Source organism: Impatiens glandulifera, chromosome 5, assembly GCF_907164915.1.
Source record: "Impatiens glandulifera chromosome 5, dImpGla2.1, whole genome shotgun sequence".
NCBI classification, from domain to species: Eukaryota; Viridiplantae; Streptophyta; class Magnoliopsida; order Ericales; family Balsaminaceae; genus Impatiens; species Impatiens glandulifera.
In genome coordinates this window covers 44,618,937-44,640,060 of record NC_061866.1, presented here as the reverse complement: position 1 = coordinate 44,640,060, position 21,124 = coordinate 44,618,937, and the positions used below count along the sequence as shown (strand labels likewise).

The following is a 21,124-nucleotide window of genomic DNA, read 5'->3' as shown; positions in this document are numbered from 1 at the left end:
ACCGAGTTCAAGCGCCAATTCTTCCTAGAGAACGCCGAGTTTGAGGCTAGAAAAAGGTTAAATCAACTTGTGCACAATAGGACTGTCAAGGAGTATGTGAAGGATTTCCAGGAGTTGATGCTCGAGTTACATAATCTAATAGAACAAGAGGCCCTGTTCGCGTTTGTGAATGGCCTTAAGACTTGGGCGCAGTTGGAGCTGCAAAGGGCCAAGGTGCGGGACGTCTCCGAGGCAATCGCGGTTGCAAAAAGACTGTTAGATCTCAAAGTGTCTGTGGATAGGTCGAATATCCTCAGGGACAAGGAGGAAAATCGTGGGGAGGCCGCCCACGTGACTAGAAGAAAGGTGGGGGAGACCACCCACCTAGGAAGGGGTATGCACAAAACAACTCTATGGGGAAAACTGACGACTTGGGTAAGCCAAGAGTGTGTCATATTTGTGGTGTCCATAATCACATAAAGTTTATGTGCCCGTTCAAGGGGGAAAATGTTGTAGTAGTGAAAGGATGAGTCTTCCAATGAAGAGGAAGGGACTCAGGTGGGATCCTTGAGACTGCTCAACGTTGCGAAGACTAGTGTTGTGAAGCCGATCAAGGGAACAAGAGTGGATCTTTGTTCGTGGAAGCTTGGATCGGGGGAAGACGCATTAAGGCACTAGTGGATACAAGGGCTATGCACAACATCATGCGAGAAGGAGTAGCCAAGGCGTTGAGTCTGCGAATCAGCCCAACAAGAGGGACGGTGAAGTCCTTTGATGTAGCCAAGTCGGTGGCTGAGGAGGCTAGGAAAGTGCACACCAGGATCGGAGACTGGTATGGGATAGTCTCGTTTACCTTGGTCCCAATGGAAGACTACGACGTAGTGTTGGGACTACAATAGTGCGATCAGGTACGCGCTTACATAATACCTTATTCAGATTTCTTAATCATTTTGGATCACAGTAAGTCTAGCGTAATTCCAATAAGGAGAGAATCAGAGAGAATATGCATGTTCTCGGTAATGCAATTCTGCCGATGTCGCAAATGTGGTAAAGGGGCTTTTACTAGGGTGGATGATAGGACGGTTCCAAGGGGAAATGACAAGTACCCAATGAAGTCCAAAGGAGGTGCAAGGTCTTCGAGCGACTCAAGGCTAAAGGAACGAAACCATCAGATCCACAAGGTTTGACCTTAAGCAACGTGGTCCAAAATCAATTTGCCTTCACTCGCGCCGAATCCATGGGAAAGGAAGTAGGGCATGCAGTCAGGGAAGGGGACGATGTAAGAAGGAAGTTGCCCCCGCAATAGTTTAAGTCTCTACGGTCTGTGCTTAAGGGGCTTGTACGTTGATTCAAGGGAACGTTTCAATCAAGAGACGTGTGGGAAACGTCTCATATCGATTGGAGCTGGCGGTCATAAGTGCACCCAATGTCGTGATGTGCAAGGGGGAGGAAGAACACTCAGAGGACGCTAGGAAGAAGATCACCATGCATCGTTCTAAGGTCGTGCTGATGTCGGCCACGACTTAGGTGGGGGAAAATGTCATGGCCCATTGGTATGGGGTGCACATGTCAAGGCCACAAGGTGCATTTCCAGAATATTCCAGGTTTTGTGGTCATTTCTGAAACTCTCTAGAATCCTTTAGGAGTTCCTGGGTTTTGGTTGGTCATGAAACTCTCTAAATTTCTCTAGGAGTTCCCTTTTTGTAAGTGAGCTCATGAAACTTTCTAGAATTCTCTAGGAGTTCCTCTTTTTATAAGTAGGGTCATAGAACTTTCTAGAATTCTCTAGGAGTTCCTTTTTATATGTAAGGTAGGAGAACTCTCTAGAATTCTCTAGGAGTTCTCAAGTATATGTGTTAGTAGAATTCTCTAGAAGTCTCTAGGAATTCTTAAGTCTAGATTAGTAATAGAAGAGTCTAAAAATCTCTAGGACAAGGAAGATCTAGAATGATCTTTCCACTTGTATATAAACAAGTCTTGGCCATAAATCAAGACACTCAACAATGTTCAAAACACTCAACACTTGTAATACCTCACTCTTGTAAGCACTAAACAAGATATTCTTCAAGTTTTTTCTCTCTCAAATTGTTCCATTTTCTTGCATCTTTTAAGAGGCTGACTAGCTAGGATTGAGGCGACTAGTGTCGTACGGGACGAGGTGATATTCGGCGACCGAGTTTCTACCCGTGACAAGCCTTTAGATCTAGGAGTGAGCAAATATGTAAAACCAATTCGTTTTGTCCGATCTATATTAAATCCAAACTAAATTTATTAAACCCGTAATTCAAACCATTTTACTAGTTAATACGGATCGAATACGAATTGGATTGAAAATGGTTTGGATAATCCAAACTAAAATATAACTTGAAATTAGTCAACAATTTTTTTGATTTTTTTTTTTAAAAAAAAATGAATTTTTTATTATTATTAAATTTGAATCTAAAAAAAAATAATTATAAAAATACTGAAAAAAATAAAAATAAAAATAAATATAGTTGTCAAAGTGATGATAAGTAAAATATATATTATATTGAGATTAAATTTAATTTAAAGAAAAATAAATTAAAAAATATTTTTTTATTAGATAATTTTGATAATTTTGATAATCCTAATCCAATCCGATATAATTCAATCCAAACTCAATCAAATCCGATCTCAATCTAATCCAAAATATCCATTCCGAATGAGTATTTATGATTCGGATTGGATTGGATTTCGGATTAATCCATCCAATACTCACCCCTACATGGATCTCTATATATTAATTAATTAATTAATTAATACAAATATATGTTTTTATCAAACCATTTATACTATTATATATATTTATGTTTCAATCATTGTTTATATAAGATAGACTATTTGTTTTAATCTGAAACAATTTGTACAGTTACTTATTCACTTAAAAATAATATTTGTTAGGATCATATACTAATTATAAAATACAATAAAAATGAAATCAACTATAATTATTTATTTAATTTTAACTGTATTGAATATATAAGTAATTAATTTTTCTTCTTCATCTCAATTTTATTTATTATATATATATATATATATATATATATATATATATATATATATATATATATATATATATATATATATATATATAATTCATGAACCCCTTTTTTTTTGTGTCCATCTACTCATCACTCATAAGATTTATATAGATCATTCATTTTGAGACTTTTCTATAGTTTACACATTTTTTTGTATTGCCTTTTTTATTTTTTTATTTCATGTTGATACACTTTCCAATATACATAAATAGTTCATTTCTAGACTTATATGGAGAAGATACATATTGGTATTCAATCTTTTATCATTGTTGTAAGAATAATATATAATTGTGCATTTATATTAATAGATATAAATAAATGATAATAAAACTTTTTTATATATATCTTCTTATATCATACTCACATTAAATATATATTTAAATTTATATATTAATAAAATTTTATAAAAAATAATATATTCATATAATTTATATTAAAAATATTTTTTTTTAATTTAAATAATTTATTAATATTTAAAATTATATATTAATAACAAATTATAAAAATTAATATATATTAATATAATTTATTTTAAAATATATTATTTTGTTAATTTAAATAATTTATTAATATTTAAAATTATATTAATAAATATATATTTATACATATAATATTAATTATTAAATAATATTATAAATAAATAAATTGTATTACTCATGATTAAGGATTAATCATATCATATGTATCTTCAAAATCTTCTAATAAGCTTATGTCAGTAAGTTGAGAATAAAATGAATGGAAATAATAGGAAGCTTAAATTACAAAAGAGTATGAAACATAATTTTGGCATGAATTGGTTGATGAATAACAAAAAGGATTGGTTTAGTGTAAATTACTCTTAAAAAAAAGTAAAATTTCCATTAGTGGAAAAATATATTTGAAGTCTTGAACAATAGGCTTTTTCGTCATAATATATAATTTCTTTGCCGTAAATATACAAATATTTCAAAAATTATAGATAATTATTTGAATAATGTAATTTTGTTTTAATTTCTTTATAAAAGAAAACATGAAAAAGTATATGAATAAATATTTTTCGAAAAAAAAAGTGAGCCAACCTTAGGGTAAGCCCAGCAAACCCTCGGGGCTAAAACAAATTGTGGTTATAAGTATAATTTAGTGTAGTATATTAGTTTAAGATAAAAACTTAAAACTTTTATTTGATTATGAGTTCAAATCTAAAAAAAAAAAATATTATTAATTTTTTAAACTAGACTTCGAGAAACTAAAACAAAATCCATATTTTTTTTTTACGTCGGGCTCGGGACCGATTCTAGGACATGCTAGCTTATTAAAAATATTGTTCAAGTTGAAGAAACATGTCCTTCATCTCCATACATTGTTGTTTTACATAGATTAATTTAAGACATAAGCATTCAAATAAATCTAATTAATAAATTACAGAAATGACCAATGGATAAATATTTTCAAAAAAAACAAACAAACTTACAATTCTGGAAGAGATTGCGTAGTAACTTGTTGTTCAAGTTGAACAGACGTCTCCATGAATCTAGTTCATAATCTTCAAAAATCCAAATATTACTAGAATTGATACAAAGCAAGGTTTTATCCAACAACAATTAAATACATTAAAAAAGATAGACATCTAACCATTTTAATAAAATAGGATAAACACAATATGACAACAAACTTTAATAACCCTTTGTTGTTGCAAATATCACCGATTATAACCAAATTTAATTTGGTATATATAAAAATATCTCCTAGTTAGGGTTACCCATTGATATATATATATATATATATATATATATATATATATATATATATATATATATTTTTTTTGATTTTTTTTTTGAAAATTTCACAATTTTGTTTATAAATTCTCTATATCACATTTATCTCATTTTAACTATCAAATCATTCATTTTATCTATTAAAATAAAATAAAAACATTATAGTAATTTAACAAATTAAAAACCCAAATAACCTACTTTTTTTTACCCATAGGAATTTTTTTTTTTTGACAAAATCCAAAAATAACCAATATGGCACATGCCCTTAAAGTAGGACATAATTTTGGCAATGATAAGAAGTTTGATCTCTATCTGAATGAGGTTGAACAATGTGCATGCATAATAATCAAACTGATCAACTTCAGTATTAGTAGTAGTAGTAGTTCAGTCAGTTACTCTTCTTATTGGTAGCTGGAGTGTTGTGTTCGGTTAAAACCTTCAACACGTTTACCAATGCCCTCAACCGATCCCACACGTTTAACCCATACAGAACTTCCACAAGCGATTCTTGAAATTCAAACCCATTCTCCGCAACTGGATACTGCACAAACATTTTTATTGAAAGATGTCCATCAGTTTGTCGATTTTGTAAAAATAAATAAAGAATATTGATGCAACCTTCTACCAGCTTTTATACAAGTGGATTCATCTATAATCCTTACACAGAGAATTCTTATACTTAATTTAAGGTTTTTATTGAATCATCGTAGTTCTAATATGAATATGGGATTTTCATCAATTCATAGGGTCTTAACAAGATAGGAATAATCGAGGGAAATAAAAAAAATATATAGAGGATTCAAGAGGCATGTAAGGATCAAGATAAAGATGGTTTATCCAACATGATTCCATATAAAACGATTTTGAGTATTTCTTCCATCATATCTTCTAAGAAAATTGAATTCAAAGATTAAGAAATTTCATACTTTTTATTCCTTATAAAAAGTTTGGGTATCAAAATTGGATCATTTTTGCACCATTTCTTTAAATTTTATGGATGAAGTTTGGGCATATTCAGGTAGAATTTAGAGCTCGTTTGATGTAGGTTTATTTTTTAGAATTTGGGTTTTCTTACCTAAATTTCAATTAGAATTTAGAGCTCGTTTTACCCAAATAACCCAAAACATTAAACAAGCTCTTAGAGTTAAAATTGATGCACATTGCAATTTGAAATTTAGGGATGAAATTTAGTCATTTTTGTTTGAAATGTAGGGCTGAAAATAATGACAAGGGTGTAAAAAATGGTCTAATTTTGATAGTACATGTTTTACAACTACGTACACATAGATGGTCTTTATTCCTAGAATCAATCCAGTAATTCTGAAATAACAGTTTCATTTTCTTCACGATCTTCTCAAATTTATTATTTTATATTTTTGCAGAATTGTGTGAGGAGAAAAAAGTCTTTAAGAAGAGATTAAACCTGGATGGGCTTGGGTATCTTGGTTTTTACATATGGCCACCATCTATCTTCAACAACTGCTTTCACCAGGCAGCATGCACGCAATCCTTCTACACCAGCAAATCTTCCAAATCCACTGTCTTTCACTCCACCAAATGGTAAGGACTAAACAAAATAACACAAAATAGAAAGAAACAAAATGAGATTAATAATGCAATCAAACTTAGAAAAATGCATAGAGCACCAAAATGGGGAAGTTAGTTAGTTAGTTACCTGACACATATAACTAGATGCAAAGTCATTAATTGCAGCAACTCCACAATGTAACTTGGATGCTATCAGCTTAGCACGTTTTTGATTGCCAGAGAACACTGCACAGCCAAGGCCATATTTCGAGTCATTCGCAAGCTTAACTGCCTCATCATCACTGCTGAATTTCATTATTGGCATTATTGGACCAAAAGCCTGCAAAGAGTATTCCTAGTTAGTCAGTGAAACTAACCAAAAGAAGTGATCCAGGAAAAAAAACATTGAAGAAAAGATGAATAACAATGCAAATGCGTGCATGACAATAGTCTAGATAGTTTTAGTAGTAGTTCAATGATGAAGTACTAATAATACCTCTTCCTGCATCAGCTTCATAGTGTGGTCCACATTCACAATTACAGTGGGGGGAAAGTACTGGTCAACAGCACCAGCAGCTATGTTTCCAACACTTCCCCTTCCAACAATTTCAGCACCTTTTTCCAATGCATCGTTTACAATGCTTCTAAGTCTTTCTGAGTGTTCTTGCATGCATATGGCTCCCATGTCATACTTCCCACCCAGAGGCGGGCCCTACACAAGATAAAGTACACATAGGATATTATTGCGACCAAAATCAGATAACAACCTAACAATTACTTAGAGCTTGCTTGACAAAAAAAAATCTGGTTTGGGGTTGTTTGAGTTAAATGGCTAAAATATCCATTGTATTAATATATAAAATGTTATAAAAAATAAAGGTTAATTTGGAATTTTGGTTAATGATTTGAATGATGATGGGATAAGGAGAAATGTGACATGAGCAGATGCCTCATCTAACCAAAGCAAGTGGATTTGTTCACTTACAGCAGTGACAGATGTGACTATTTTCACCACTTCAGCAACAAATTCAGCATAAATGTTTTGGTGCACATAAAATCTCTCAGCCCCAGCACAATTCTGTCCACTTGATTGAAGCGCAGCCCTTACAGCAATTTGGGTAACCTAATCAACAAGAAGAACTTGTAACTCTGCTGTAGTCCTTGGAATCCTAATAAGGGGACAAATTATACATACATGTGGCACATCTACATCGTCACAAACCACAAATGCATCCTTCCCTCCAAGTTCAAGTGTTACAGGTGTGAGATTCTCAGAAGCATTCTTCATGATCTGGAATAACAGAAAATATGATTAACACAATCTAAGCACAAGATTCATAGATATGCAGCATAATCAGGATAAATAATAATAAACTAAGCAACAAAATACGATGCAAAGACAGAAGACGTCCTGTATATTTCATTAAATCATTACAAAGAGTGTTGATTGAGAAGGTATATCAACATATTTTGTATGGTTTGTGAGGCAATCAGTTCAAAAATTGGGACTTGACAAATAATAACTGCTTTCTTCATGGGTATATTGAAGTCCAGGGTAATATCTAACGAGAAGAAGAATATTAATACTTAGGCCTTGTTTGATGTGGGATATTTGGGACTATCCAGTCAACAATCTACTCATCACTCAAATAATTCAAACATTAACCAAAATACCCTCTGAAAAATTTAAATTACTTTTTCATTATATATTAATACCCCTAATGTCTTTTTACCCATATAACCTATGCCAAACAAGGTTATTCAAATAACCATAGATTAAACAAGGCAATAATTTGTCTTATGTTGACTTTACAGTTCTTAACTTATGACAGTTTGGTTATTTCTTACATCATACTATTTGCATATATTTTTCCTCAAAAGATTAAATATTTGAAAGCCAACCTAAAATTACAACAATATAGAGCAATAGAGTACAGAAAATGAAGGTTATAATTATGATAACTAAAATTGGATATTGAAAATCAAGACAAAATAGAAAAGAGGAAGTACCAATCTACCAACGCCAGGGGAACCAACAAATATAATCTTGTCAACTGAAGATATAAGTGCTTCTCCTGTTTCGGCAAATCTGCAAACACCTGATAGAGTTTAATAACCAGAATCAACTAAAGAGACAGGAAAGTTTTATTAGCATACCCTGTAATCACATCAACCAAATTGTCTGGAGCTCCAACAGCTTCAAGGGCTGCTTGAATGATTCTAATATAGAAGCATCCAGACCAACTAGCATGTTCTGAAATCTACAAACAACAGATGCTTCACATTGTTTATTGGCCTATTTCAAAGATAACCTTTTTTTATGATCTGTAAATACAGACATTAGCTTAAACAATACAATAAAGACATAAGAATGAGTGGAAAAGATGGACCTAGAAAATGGAAAGATTAGTGTTATTAGTATCTCAGTATAACACCAAAAGCTGATGAATGTTAAAAATTACCAAGTATTTTAGTAACAATGAATGGCACTTAAAGGAAAGTAGATTGGATAAATGAACAAAGGAAGCTACCAAGTGCAAGATACATTCATGGTATGCATATATAGCATAATAACGTGGTTTGTAGCACACTCATTTCCAAACCTTTCAACCCCCACAATTTAATAAAAATCTTCATGTTTTATTATACAACTTTCCAAATAGCCCTAAATCGATATATTTTATCTTGACCACTGAAGACTATCAATCTGGATCCCCCACCCCATGCTGTTATAAGCAGTAGAAGCATAAGAGCATTATCCAGTAGGTGGATAAGCTTATGAATTAGTTAAGCTTGACATTAGAAAAACAATATAGACATTTTTAATCCAGTCAGCTGCAACTCAACTAGGAAAAGTTATATCTCCTCTTCTTGGATCTTGATTAAAGAGACCGAAAAATCTCTTTTAATTCAGAGGTGGCATTTATATATCAAATGCATCCAGGCTATATTATAATAATGCATGTTCACTTTCTGCAGAGAGAAAATTTGTATAGACGCAGTTGAAACTCAAAAGTAGGCTCTTTATTTTGATTTATTTGTTCAAACACACCTTTACGACAATACCATTTCCTGAAAAGACTGCTGCTAGCATTGGATTTAGTATGTTGTGGAAGGGGTAATTCCATGAGACAATAGCACCAATTACACCAAGTGGGTAAAATTCCACTTTTGCCTTCTTGTGAGGCATTGATCTACCACATGACCTGATATGCATCATATCAAAGTGAATCAATTTCACAAGGGATAATGAAAAATATATTTTCTTCTGGAAGTCATCCAGGAAAACTAAATGATAGCTTGTGCATAATTTTGGCTGAGGTCTTGGAATACAAAATAAGAAAATGAACATTCCTGTTGACAAGGAAAAATGGAAAAAACCTTCAATGACACATGCTACTTAGACACAGTGGACACATACCATCATTGACAAGATACTAGTTCATTGCAAAGAAGAAAACATAAGATAAAACCCAGATTATAGACCATGCTGTAAATTTTAGTTGGTGAGAAAATCAACTATTAAGAAGAAAAGGAATTGAGTATTGCTAAATATACCGGTATTCAGGCTTTAGCCATCTTTCCCCCTCGGATAGAAGCCAAGTGATTTTCTCGCATGTGGTCATTATCTCCCCCAAAGAGGCATCTACCATTGTTTTTCCAGTATCACGTGATGAGATTCTGATTCAAGCAACATGAATTAGAACATGAAGTAGTCTCTAGGGTTATAACTAGAAGCATTAAAAAATTTGTTTATAACATAGAAATGAAAGTGGTACTAGAAGAAAAGACACGGAAGCTGAAGAAAATATTTAGAACAAAAAGGATAAATGACAAAGAAAGCAACTGACTGCATATTTTCCTAAATAATTCATACTGCACTTTCTCTTTAATATGTGTTGAATAGTTTCTAAGACACATACAAATGAGGTTGATTTAGTTTCCAGGTATTACCTGGGATACCATTTCCTAAGGCCAAAAGAAACATATTCAATAAAAATGTATAATCAAACATCCACTTTTGTTATCATTATTTCCTTACTCGCATATAAGTTTCTGATGCTCGATAATGTATTTCAGGAGAATCCGCAAAAACTGACGTCTCTGCTTGAAGCTACTTTTTGCCCACGTCTTTTGTGCCTTCCTAGCTTGGGCTACACGTTCCTTCACCTGGAAAGCATTTAGCCAGAGTTCATTATTGTATATATGCACATATAGAAAACTCGCTGAATACATACATCAATGCAGGTTTGTTTGTATAAGCAGATAGATAGACACTATACATCATTAAGTTAATGACAAGAAGCAGCATGACACACCGGAATCCAGTGTTATGCAGCAAGAACCTAACATTAGAGGATTGAGTAGTGTGACCGGAATGAAAACCTAGTAAAAAGAATTTGAAGGAAACATGCAACAGAAAGAGATAATCTAACAATCAAAACAGTATGTAGACGTATACTTCTGTTCTAGGATTCAACAACTAAATGCTTCACTTCACTTCCTTCCATCAGCACAGTAAGTAGGAGATAACATAAACTAGTTTGGTAAGTCATTAAACTATATATATACGCTTTTATAAGAAACTGTACTAACCTCATCTGGCTTCAATGCTGAAAAATAGCCTAGATATTTCATTGTTGCAGGTTCATAACACTGAACTTTGTCCGTCTGCCTTTTCGAAGGAATCTGCATAACATGTTTTCTCCAGGCATCAAACAAGATAAGTTGCAAGAGGAAAGCAGAGAAATTACAAATATCATGTAATGGAGATTCCACTCGCAGTCATGAATGCAGAACTAAGTGAAACTGAAATCCGCATCCGCCACTAATCAGATCCATTTACGCGATGAAAAGGCAAATAAAGTGGTGAAAACAACAATCGTTTAAGAAACTCACATAAATGTAGCTGTTCTCCTTCGTCTGACTACCGTCATCTAGCACTGTCATAGTAGTTAATCGCATCAGTATAAGTCACCGAATGCAACATGTGGATGAATGAGAGTGATAGAGAACTTACTGTCAGAAGCATCGACATCGATTGAAGGTACATTGGGAGGTATAAGCATGAGTAGGAAGCGACAGATTGCATAAGCGAATCCGATAACGATCAAAGGCCATAAGATCTCCATATTTCGGAGATTGAAAGATGATAGAAAGCGTAGAACTCAAAACCTGGAAGATCGGATAAGCGAATCTTCTTCTTCTTCACAGAAGTTGTTTATGGAGTGACATCGCATCTTCTTCTTCTTCAACTAGCTCACAGCAGTTTTCATTTCACATGATGATGAGACCGAGAAATGCTTCTCTCACCGCCTTCACTCTCAATTTCCACTGTTTCGATTATTTAATTCACATTTTTTTATTTGTTTTTTTTTATAAACATTTAATTATTTAACTTACCAACTCAACGTTGTTTTCTATCATAATTGATGTTATTTCAATCTTCACTCACTTTTGATTTGACTCATTATTTATTATTTATACATCAAATTATTTTGTGACTTAATTTTTATTATTTAATTTACAAAGTTAATATTATCTCTACAATTCATAACTTAAATTGATTTTAAGTTTGTATTTTATTTTAAGGAATAAAATGTAATAAGTTTGAAATACTTGATATATGTGAAACTTTTTACTAGTTGATTGTATATTTGGTCGCTTGTTGAGATATTTTTGATAAAAATTGCGAGCTCGGTTGAATTGAGTCGATGAATCCATATTTTTATTATTTTTTAATAAACTATTTGACTTAAAAAGAATAATATAGTGTTTAGTGACCGCAGTTGATCAATGCGTCTACTCAACAACGTTATTATTATGACGATACGAGCTCTAAAAAATTGGTGGAGACGATCGATGAACTCATAGATCTTTTTATGATCTTCGTTAAAACTAGATTTTATGTTATATTTATTCGTTTGTAAACATTTTTTGTTTACTTTTTTTTTATTAGTGTTCTCAAATTATTAATCTCATTGTGTTTTGAGTGTGTTTGGTAACAAGCTGAACACTTGTGTTTTTGTATTGTTTTATTGTTATATACGAAAAATTATAATGCACTCGTACCAAATTCAAATTAAACTTACAAATTAAAAGTTTTGAGTTTCATTAATTTTATTTTACCTAAGTAAAATTTATATTGGAAAGACTCTTTTTTAAAACACCCTAATAAGGAACTTGAGAACATCAAATATATTTGTTTATTTAACACTTTACATTCACCAAGTAAATAATATGTAGTTAAAATAATAAGTCAAACATTTCTAAAAGTAAGTGGAATAATAGTAATTATTAAAACTAAAAACAAAAATAATACTTAAGTAGAAACAAAAACACAATTTATACTGAAATATAAGTTATATGGGCTTGTTTCATTAAGGGTTTTTTAAAATATTTGAATTATTTAAAAAATAATGATTTGTAATAATTTTAAGGAGGTAAAAATATTTTTGAGTAAAAAAACTTTAAATGTATTAAAATATAAATAAAAAATAATAATTTAAAATAAGATGTATTTTTAGTATTTTGATTATAATAAAGAATGAGAGAGAGGAAAAAATATTTTTTTAATTCTATCAAGGCCCTAGATTTTATGGAGATTGGATACCTAGATTCAAAGAAACATGTATGCTTTTTCTTTGTAAAAAATCATTTACTTAATCCTATTTTTATGGAGTTATATAAAAAAAAATTATTGTGAAACGCGGTCAAATTTTAGTTTAAAAAGTAGTTATAAATTATAATAAATAAAACTAAATATCACATGGCGGTGATAATGTTTATATTATGGAATTGAATATTATTGAGTGATCAAAGTTAATATATTCAATATTTTTTAAAACTTTTGCTGAAATTTGAAAGTTTTATAATTATTTATAGAGATTTTAGACTTGCTGGAAATTCTTATAAAGTTTTAAAACTAATTTTGAGATGTTCAAATTTTATTGTTTTTGAGATGCTCTAAACTTTATATCTGTTTTTATTTAACAAAATTCATTTCATAAATAAAATAAAGAATAACATCAACCAACAAACAAATTATAATCAAGTTTCACAACCAAGTGCCCAACCATGATGATGTCCACCAAAATAATGATATCTCAAAACAAATCGACAAGAGTGAGACCAAATCAACGCTGTCTCACAAAGCCAAAGAAATAAGAATTAAGTGTTAAAGCGTCAATCAAAGAACTCTTTGTCGTCATGTACAATTTCAAAGAGCACCAAAAAGACCTAATCATTCAACCAATCATTGATAATGAGTTAAACTTATTCCGACAGACACGAAACCTAAAAGAGAACCATACAACAAATCATCAAGTACAGTAAACCGAAACAAACTGTTTAAAAGCCAAAACAGCAATAACCAGAAATCTTATATCTATTTTTTCTTATAATGTTTTTGTATTTATTTACCAAATCACAGCTATCTTTTGGTAAAAGAGAAATAAGGATTTTTTTTTCATAAGATTAGATTTTGGAGATTGATTTTGAGTTCTATTTTTATTATTCACACTTAATATGTAGTCTTGATTATGTCACAAAGTTGATCTGAACTATTTTTCTGATGGATTGATTGCAAACTATGCAATTAAATGTATCAAATACATGTTTTTATCTTTTTTTAAACTATCATTCTTAAAAGATAAACAAGTTTAAAATAAATAATTTTTATTTTCTTTCAAATTTAGAGTCTAGCAATTTTTTCCAATGTTTTCAGAGAAAGTTCCAAAATTCTTAAATTTTATAAGAAGCAATGGACTAAGCTTTAACATAAGATCTTAAGCTTTGCTTTTTGTTCAAGTTTATTGATAAATTATTCTTCTATCACAAAAGTCACATTGGATGCTTCCTTTCCCTTCAAGAGTGAACATGAAACTTCCCCAAAATCATATAAATTGCTAGAAGTATCATCGACTTATAGACATGCACAAATTTAATTCCCTCCTTCAAAATGTTTGAATCAGACGACGAATCATTGCTCGAAATCACCCGAGACGAAGAAAATCTCCTTTCGTCCATAAAACAAAAGATTAAGAATGTCCCCCTTTCGCGTTGCATTTGTAGAATCCCGGAAGAACAACTCAAAGGGAACGTAGATAAATATCACCCGCAATTAGTGTCAATCGGTCCTTTGCATCATTCGAGAGAGGATTTACGATCAACCGAAGATCGCAAATGGCTATATCTTCACGCACTTTTAAGTAGAAGTACTAGAAAGCCAACATCAATGGATGCACGTTTGAAAATTTGCGTGAATATGATCAAAGAATCCGAACATGAAGCGAGAAAGTTCTACGAAGGAAACAACGTAAAGCTAAATAGCCACGCATTTGTCGAAATGTTGCTAGTTGACGGATGTTTTATAATCGAACTCTTACTCAAATATTCAGCTAAAGAATTAAGACGCGGAGACGACCCTTTTTTCACCTCCATGGAGATGTTCTTACGTTTGAGGAGCGATGTTCTCTTGTTAGAAAACCAAGTTCCTTTCTTCGTTCTCCATCGCCTATTCAAAATCGTTCAAATCCCAAACATAAAAGATCATTCTCATCCTTCCATCGTCACACTATCCATTGCCTTCTTCAAGAGAATAATACAAAGGGAAGTCAAAAATATTTCCTCACAACATGGTGAAGATTTCAAGCATTTGCTAGATTTGGTACACAATTATTACCTACCAACAACTCCTAAATTCTTATCATCATCCACCGGTCGACAAACCATCTTACCAACCGCATCAACTCTTCACAAAAAATGGATCCGTTTTAAACAAGCCGAATCCGAAACCTTACTCGATATCAACTTCAAAAAGGGCGTCATAAAAATCCCACCTTTAAAGATCCTCGACCACACCGAACTCCTTTTTAGAAACTTTATCGCGTTTGAGCATTGTCACGGTGATAAAGCCAAGCCCGTGACATCTTACGTGTTACTATTAAGAAGTCTTATTCAATCTGAAGACGATATTAGATTGTTATACAAGTCACGAATACTCGTCAATGGTTTAGAACGACAAGAGCAAATTCTCGATATGCTAAAGAAGATTATCGTCGAAGAAGAAGAAACTACTATGGATATGGATTTTTATTATGGAGGATTACGCGAGAAAATCAAAGAGCATTTACAAACTATTAAAATAAATAGATTCATGTGTTTTTAGAAAATATATATTTGTAATCAATTTATTTTATGTGGACATAAATAAATAAAGTTTGCAAGTGGGAGATAATTAATAATTTTGGATGGTATAAACTAATATTGGAAATTGATCTAACGGTCGATATGATCCGTATCAAGATCTGATAAAGATATATCAGTTATCGGCGACTTTTTCAGAACGGCGACCGATTCTGGATGGACCAACTGGCATCGCACTTTGAAGATTGATTTGCAGGAAGATTGAGAAATTGTTTTAGAATTGAATTGAATTCAAGAGAGAGAGAGAGAAAGAGAGATGGAAGATAGGAGAATAGGCGTGGCGGTTGATTTCTCGAAATGCAGTAAGGAAGCGTTGAAATGGACGGTGGATAACATAATCCGTAAAGGAGATAATCTGATCTTGATCAACATTCAACCGGAAGGATATTATGAGGAAGGCGAGATGCAGCTATGGGAGACTACTGGATCTCGTACTGAATTTTCATTATTCTTAACCTAATTATGATGTTATGCGATGATGATGATGATGATGATAATCATGTATGTTCTAATTGTTTTGATTTGTAAGCTTTGATACCTCTTGCGGAGCTTTCTGATCCGGCAATTATGAAGAAATATAAGGTGACGCCTGATCCAGAGACTTTAGAGATTGTTAATACTGCTGCTGCACAGAAAGAGGTTCTTTTCCTTACTTGTTTCAATACTGTTTCTTTTTCTTGAATTGGTAAGTGATTTGAATATGAATGTAATAGTTTTGCTTGATTTGGTAGGCTTTTGTGATTATGAAGATCTTTTGGGGAGATCCGAGGGAGAAGTTATGTGAAGCTATTGATAATATCCCTTTGAGCTGCATTGTTATTGGTAACCGTGGCCTCGGCAAGCTTAAGAGGTATTCTTTCTCGAAAATGTTACGAATTCGATTATCATAAAAGCTCGAGAATAATAACAGTTTGTTTGTTTCTTAATTTTGAAATGTAGGGTTATCATGGGAAGTGTGAGTAACTATGTGGTGAACAATGCTAAATGTCCAGTAACCGTTGTCAAGCACCACTCCGATGAATAACTCTCGCATTCCCGCGCTTGAGCACCGATGCACGGCTAACGGCTAATAATACACGCTTTCTTGCGACTAGGCTGGAGTGGTCTGGTATCGCAAAAAGTTTCTAAATGTATTTTTCATGTCTATGTTTGTGTGTGTATCTCCCCATGTTGTATTGTTGAATAATTAATAATCATCCTGCATTCCCATGTCAATGTTCAATCTTCATGTTCAACACTAATTAAAGAAATTCAAATAAAGAGGAGATGAAATAAGGAATTGAAAATTAAAATATTAGGAATTCCAAAATAGGAGTTGATTATCATCCAAGTACTAGTACACATAAGAATATACACATATTATTGATCGGGAGGATTTGGGGGTTATTATAAAATATGCACAAACAACAGTACAAAATAGTAATAATATCTTCTTCTTGAGAGAATCTATAAAGATTGCAAATTGGTTCTTCTAATAAGAACACTAGTTAAGACTCATCCATGAAAACAGCACCATGACCATTGGCTTTCATGAACTTCTTCAAAAGAAGAACAACAATGGCAATGGTCAATCCAACAGCAGCCCATGTGAACAAACGATCATCAGCAGGAGCCTTCTGAGTCCTCGTCATTGGTGGTGGTGGTCTCTCTCTGGTTAGAGGACGCACCTGTTGATTCAGTTCAACAGGTTCCGCAACTTCACCTATGGCTGCTGGATCTAGAACTGGAGCTGGTACGATTTCTTCATCACCAGCATTTTCATTTTCTTTGTTCTGTTCCTCAGACTGAATACTACTGGCTTCAGGGATTGGGGGTGCCTTACTTAACATATATTCATGAATCTGAAAACACAAAACAGAAAACAAGGAAATTAATATTATGCAGAACAATGGGTTCAAGGCAGGACGGATTCATGGTTGAAAATCAAACCTCGTCCATTAGGGTTTGTCTTTCGCCTGTACCGAACCTTGGGGCAGCATCCCGTGATTTTATTGTCAGTTTTAGCCTTTCTTCTTTCTTGTAGTCTAATGAACCCAGAGCACCGTTTGGGCTAGTGGGCATGAATGCAATCAAAGCTACCAAAGCCGTCCTAACTGCCAATATAAAAATCATGAAATGTGAAAACTAATTGCAGAAGATACTGAATTTTATATCATGGTTAAAGCTATCTTAGGTCCGATAAAGCAGAGCTAAACTCACAAGTTACCAAATTAAGCCAGATTTTTTACCTTCTTTTGAGTTAAATCTTGAAGTGATTTTAAATAACAATTATCAAATGAACTTCAATCATGAAAAATCAGATCACAAGTCGATAAAACTGGTAATTAAGAGCAGAATGTTGAGTTATGAAGTAGTTGATACCGAATTTGATAAAATGTGGAACTAATGTCGAGAAACTAGTTAAGGATAGTGACATAATTTACAATGGTTAAAAGCAGTATTGCGCATGCTCTTACTATAATACTTATCAAATTAAAGATGATGATTTGAGATGCTTACCACTCCATGATGGCTGCCAGTGTTCAGGATGATGATTTGAGATGCTTAAACATATCTTAGTCTGTGTTTCAAAACGACCATTGGGCTGTCACAAGGAAATCAATTCATCAATATCAACAAAGAAATACAAGAGTATATACTCTGAAAAACTTAGGGTTTTGAAACATTACCGTCAGCAACATAAATGATGGAGGCTTGAAAGGATATTCAGCAGGCAACTGAATCCGTCCATGATAGATTCCTCCTTCAAACTCTGAATCACGAGGTCCACTAATCGCAAATTGCCACTCAAATATGTTCTCCTAAAGGAATTGAACTATCAATCAGATCTAAAGGGAAACTAATCATAATCGAACGATTAAATCATATACAGAAAGAAAGCAACGAATCATCACAAGCATTAACTTCATAAACCGCATAATTTGGCGGTGATAGATCTAATCTGAATAGAGCAACACAAAACATTCAATCTACTAGCAGTAATCGAGAAAACAACGAAATGAGATAAAAATAGAGCGAATCAAAGGAAGATAGCCTCAGATCTTCAATCGAAACCTATAATCGAACAAAATAAATGATCGGAAAGGTAGAGATCGAACCTCAAGAGGCAGGCTCATGAAATCATCGGAAGGATTAGATTGCATTTCCTTCACCTCCTGGAGGATCCTCTTCACCGCCGGATTCTTCATATTATACTTGTCTTCCGCCATCTCTATCTACCTGCAATTGATTCTTCGTCTTCTTCCTTTGGATTGAAAGATCGATCAAACGCGTTTATACACCGAATCGTCTAGATTGGGACTTATACATAAATGACGAACGGACCAAATTACAGCGCGATAGATATATAGAGAGAGATATTAAGATATTTGTATTATCACCCGTATTCATGTTTATACACGTCATTTTGCTCTTAAACCGGTTACGTGTGTAATTTTCATTGGCTATTAATAATTCAATGTATTTTCACCGTACTTTTTATTATTTTATTATTATTATTAGATCTTGCAAGAGAAAATTAATAAAATAGAATAAGAAATGTATTCAAACTTAAAAAATTGAATGACATAGCTTAAATGAAAAAAAAGTATTACTTTTATAACCATTAGAATTTTAATTTTCAACCATATCCTTTTCTTAAATATATTTCTTTTAATGTATATTAATTAATTTTTATATAATCTACACATTTGCTAAATCAACTAAATTACCTTTCAAATTGTCCTATGGTATTTTATTTGAATGGTCCGGTTAGAGCCGATTTTTTCTGAAACTGAACAAGGATGAGGCGATATAGATACTTGAGTCGGATTGTTAGTTGACCCGTTCATAAACGGTTAAAAATCAAATAAAAAATGTTAGGGTATGTTTCGAACATTTTTAACCATATAAGTTTAATTTTTTAATTAATTAATATATATATATATATTTAAAATTATTATTTTTTTATATTTTGTATGTGTAGTAAGAAAATTTTCTTAGTTATATGAATATATGTAAGAAATATATTGGTTTAAGGAAAAATAAAATATATATATATATATATATATATATATATTATTAACTACTTAATTTCGATGTATTTATTTTAAATTTATAATAATTAATATTTTAATAATTTTAATTTCAAATATTTTAAAATTTATAATAAGTTAATATTTAATCATTTTAGTGATTTTACATTTGATCCATCCTTTTATATTCAATTTTCACTAAAATTCTTTAAATTAAAATACAAGTGACTCTTATTAATTTACTAAATTTTAAATAAATAAAAACATATTATCAACTAATTATAAACTTTGTTTCACGTGATTTCTTATTATTTAATAATCTACATAAATATAATTTAATTAATGTATATCTATCAAAACATTTATTATTATATCTATAAGTAACTTTAGGTAAAAACTTAATATAAAACATTCAATTAACTTATTTAAATTTGTGTTACTTAAAATTAATCCAAATCTAACTAGACTTATCTAAATAAATAGATTAATGATTAATTAAGAAAAAGTCTTAAAAAGAAATAAAGAAAGAAATATTTTAATAATTAATTGTAAATTAGTAAACCATAGCCGTAATATCTGTCTTTATTTCATCGTCTTCCTCGATCGGCTTTTAACAGTTGAAGATAAAAATGGAGGAAGAGCAGAAGAAGATTGGAATAGTAGAGACATGGATGATGAAGAAGAAGCACGCCGCTGTTTACGCCGCCGCAACTCGACACCCTTTTATCCAAAGTATCAGAGACGGCTCCGTTGACCTCTCTGCCTTCAAGCGATGGCTGGTAAGTAGTAAACTGTAATCAGCCGACTACCATTTCAGTTTCTTGTTTTAATCTTGAAAAACAAAAAACAGGGTCAGGATTATGTGTTCGTGAGATCATTTGTTCCTTTTGTGGCGAATTTGTTGGTAAAGGCATGTAAAGAATCTTCTGATGATGATGATATGGAGGTTATTTTAGGTGGTTTGGCTTCACTTAATGATGAGATTTCCTGGTTCAAGAATGAAGCTTTAAAATGGAATGTATCCCTTAATGAAGTCGTTTCTTACCAAGCAAATGTTCGTTATTGCAAGTAAGTGAATTTGAATTTGAATTGGGTACGTTCTAGTTTGGAGAATGAATCATTATTTTGCAGTTTTTTGGAGAGGATGATTGGACCAGAAGTTGATTTTGCTGTAGCAATGACAGTATTTTGGGTAATTGAGACAGTTTATCAAGAAAGTTTCGGGTATTGCTTGGAAGAAGGTTCTAGAACACCGGAAGAGCTGAAGGAAGCTTGTGGAAGGTGGGGGAATGCCGGTTTTGGAGAATATTGCAGGCGGCTGCGAGAGATTGCGAATCGTCTTCTGGAGAAGGCGTCTGCGAATGTCGTGTTGGAGGCTGAAATGACTTTACTTGAAGTTCTTGAACATGAAGTTCAATTCTGGAACATGAGCCAGGGGGAACCAACATCATTAGCTTGATGAAGAGAATCAAATCAAATGTTTTATGTTGTTTTGAGAATGTCCAAACTCTTATATGCTTATGAATCCTTGTTTTCTTTTATGGTACATAATACTATATGAATTGAATTTATCATCTGGATA

The 21,124-nt window shown here is 32.2% G+C and overlaps 5 protein-coding genes across 5 annotated transcripts; 3 read left to right on the top strand and 2 right to left on the bottom strand.

The window, feature by feature from the left end:
• Positions 1-4,972: 4,972 nt before the first annotated feature.
• LOC124939748 (aldehyde dehydrogenase 22A1) lies at positions 4,973-11,647 on the bottom strand. Its single transcript, XM_047480188.1, has 14 exons — positions 11,343-11,647; positions 11,222-11,265; positions 10,919-11,011; positions 10,365-10,492; positions 9,881-10,003; positions 9,375-9,528; positions 8,480-8,583; positions 8,333-8,411; positions 7,518-7,613; positions 7,308-7,445; positions 6,819-7,034; positions 6,471-6,662; positions 6,219-6,362; positions 4,973-5,336 (listed from the first exon to the last, which is right to left on the bottom strand). The coding sequence occupies exons 1-14, from the start codon at positions 11,452-11,454 to the stop codon at positions 5,184-5,186; spliced, it is 1,776 nt and encodes a 591-aa protein (XP_047336144.1). The 5' UTR covers positions 11,455-11,647; the 3' UTR covers positions 4,973-5,183.
• A 2,622-nt stretch (positions 11,648-14,269) lies between these two features.
• LOC124938400 (UPF0481 protein At3g47200-like) lies at positions 14,270-15,548 on the top strand. The gene has a single exon (XM_047478835.1). The coding sequence runs from the start codon at positions 14,283-14,285 to the stop codon at positions 15,489-15,491; it is 1,209 nt and encodes a 402-aa protein (XP_047334791.1). The 5' UTR covers positions 14,270-14,282; the 3' UTR covers positions 15,492-15,548.
• A 115-nt stretch (positions 15,549-15,663) lies between these two features.
• LOC124938402 (universal stress protein PHOS32-like) lies at positions 15,664-16,744 on the top strand. Its single transcript, XM_047478837.1, has 4 exons — positions 15,664-15,960; positions 16,059-16,168; positions 16,261-16,379; positions 16,469-16,744. Exons 1-4 carry the CDS (start codon positions 15,786-15,788, stop codon positions 16,551-16,553), a joined length of 489 nt encoding a protein of 162 aa, XP_047334793.1. The 5' UTR covers positions 15,664-15,785; the 3' UTR covers positions 16,554-16,744.
• A 68-nt stretch (positions 16,745-16,812) lies between these two features.
• LOC124938401 (ubiquitin-conjugating enzyme E2 32-like) lies at positions 16,813-18,856 on the bottom strand. Its single transcript, XM_047478836.1, has 5 exons — positions 18,628-18,856; positions 18,199-18,330; positions 18,029-18,113; positions 17,459-17,622; positions 16,813-17,370 (listed from the first exon to the last, which is right to left on the bottom strand). Exons 1-5 carry the CDS (start codon positions 18,736-18,738, stop codon positions 17,017-17,019), a joined length of 846 nt encoding a protein of 281 aa, XP_047334792.1. The 5' UTR covers positions 18,739-18,856; the 3' UTR covers positions 16,813-17,016.
• A 1,272-nt stretch (positions 18,857-20,128) lies between these two features.
• Positions 20,129-21,114, top strand: LOC124940081 (probable bifunctional TENA-E protein). The gene is made up of 3 exons (XM_047480563.1): positions 20,129-20,321; positions 20,393-20,610; positions 20,674-21,114. Exons 1-3 carry the CDS (start codon positions 20,172-20,174, stop codon positions 20,999-21,001), a joined length of 696 nt encoding a protein of 231 aa, XP_047336519.1. The 5' UTR covers positions 20,129-20,171; the 3' UTR covers positions 21,002-21,114.
• Positions 21,115-21,124: the final 10 nt, after the last annotated feature.

Excerpts from the sequence above, each read along its gene's own strand:
- LOC124939748 (XM_047480188.1), bottom strand. The coding sequence starts at position 11,454 with ATGGAGATCTTATGGCCTTTGATCGTTATCGGATTCGCTTATGCAATC. Across the intron at positions 11,266-11,342 it reads CGATGTCGATGCTTCTGACA|TGCTAGATGACGGTAGTCAG; the intron begins GTAAGTTCTCTA and ends CTACTATGACAG. Across the intron at positions 7,446-7,517 it reads ACGATGTAGATGTGCCACAT|GTTACCCAAATTGCTGTAAG; the intron begins GTATGTATAATT and ends CTTGTTGATTAG.
- LOC124938400 (XM_047478835.1), top strand. The coding sequence starts at position 14,283 with ATGTTTGAATCAGACGACGAATCATTGCTCGAAATCACCCGAGACGAA.
- LOC124938402 (XM_047478837.1), top strand. The coding sequence starts at position 15,786 with ATGGAAGATAGGAGAATAGGCGTGGCGGTTGATTTCTCGAAATGCAGT. Across the intron at positions 15,961-16,058 it reads ATGGGAGACTACTGGATCTC|CTTTGATACCTCTTGCGGAG; the intron begins GTACTGAATTTT and ends TTGATTTGTAAG. Across the intron at positions 16,380-16,468 it reads GGCCTCGGCAAGCTTAAGAG|GGTTATCATGGGAAGTGTGA; the intron begins GTATTCTTTCTC and ends TTTGAAATGTAG.
- LOC124938401 (XM_047478836.1), bottom strand. The coding sequence starts at position 18,738 with ATGGCGGAAGACAAGTATAATATGAAGAATCCGGCGGTGAAGAGGATC. Across the intron at positions 18,331-18,627 it reads TCATGAGCCTGCCTCTTGAG|GAGAACATATTTGAGTGGCA; the intron begins GTTCGATCTCTA and ends CAATTCCTTTAG. Across the intron at positions 17,623-18,028 it reads CTGGCAGCCATCATGGAGTG|TTAGGACGGCTTTGGTAGCT; the intron begins GTAAGCATCTCA and ends TTATATTGGCAG.
- LOC124940081 (XM_047480563.1), top strand. The coding sequence starts at position 20,172 with ATGGAGGAAGAGCAGAAGAAGATTGGAATAGTAGAGACATGGATGATG. Across the intron at positions 20,322-20,392 it reads CTGCCTTCAAGCGATGGCTG|GGTCAGGATTATGTGTTCGT; the intron begins GTAAGTAGTAAA and ends AACAAAAAACAG. Across the intron at positions 20,611-20,673 it reads GCAAATGTTCGTTATTGCAA|TTTTTTGGAGAGGATGATTG; the intron begins GTAAGTGAATTT and ends ATTATTTTGCAG.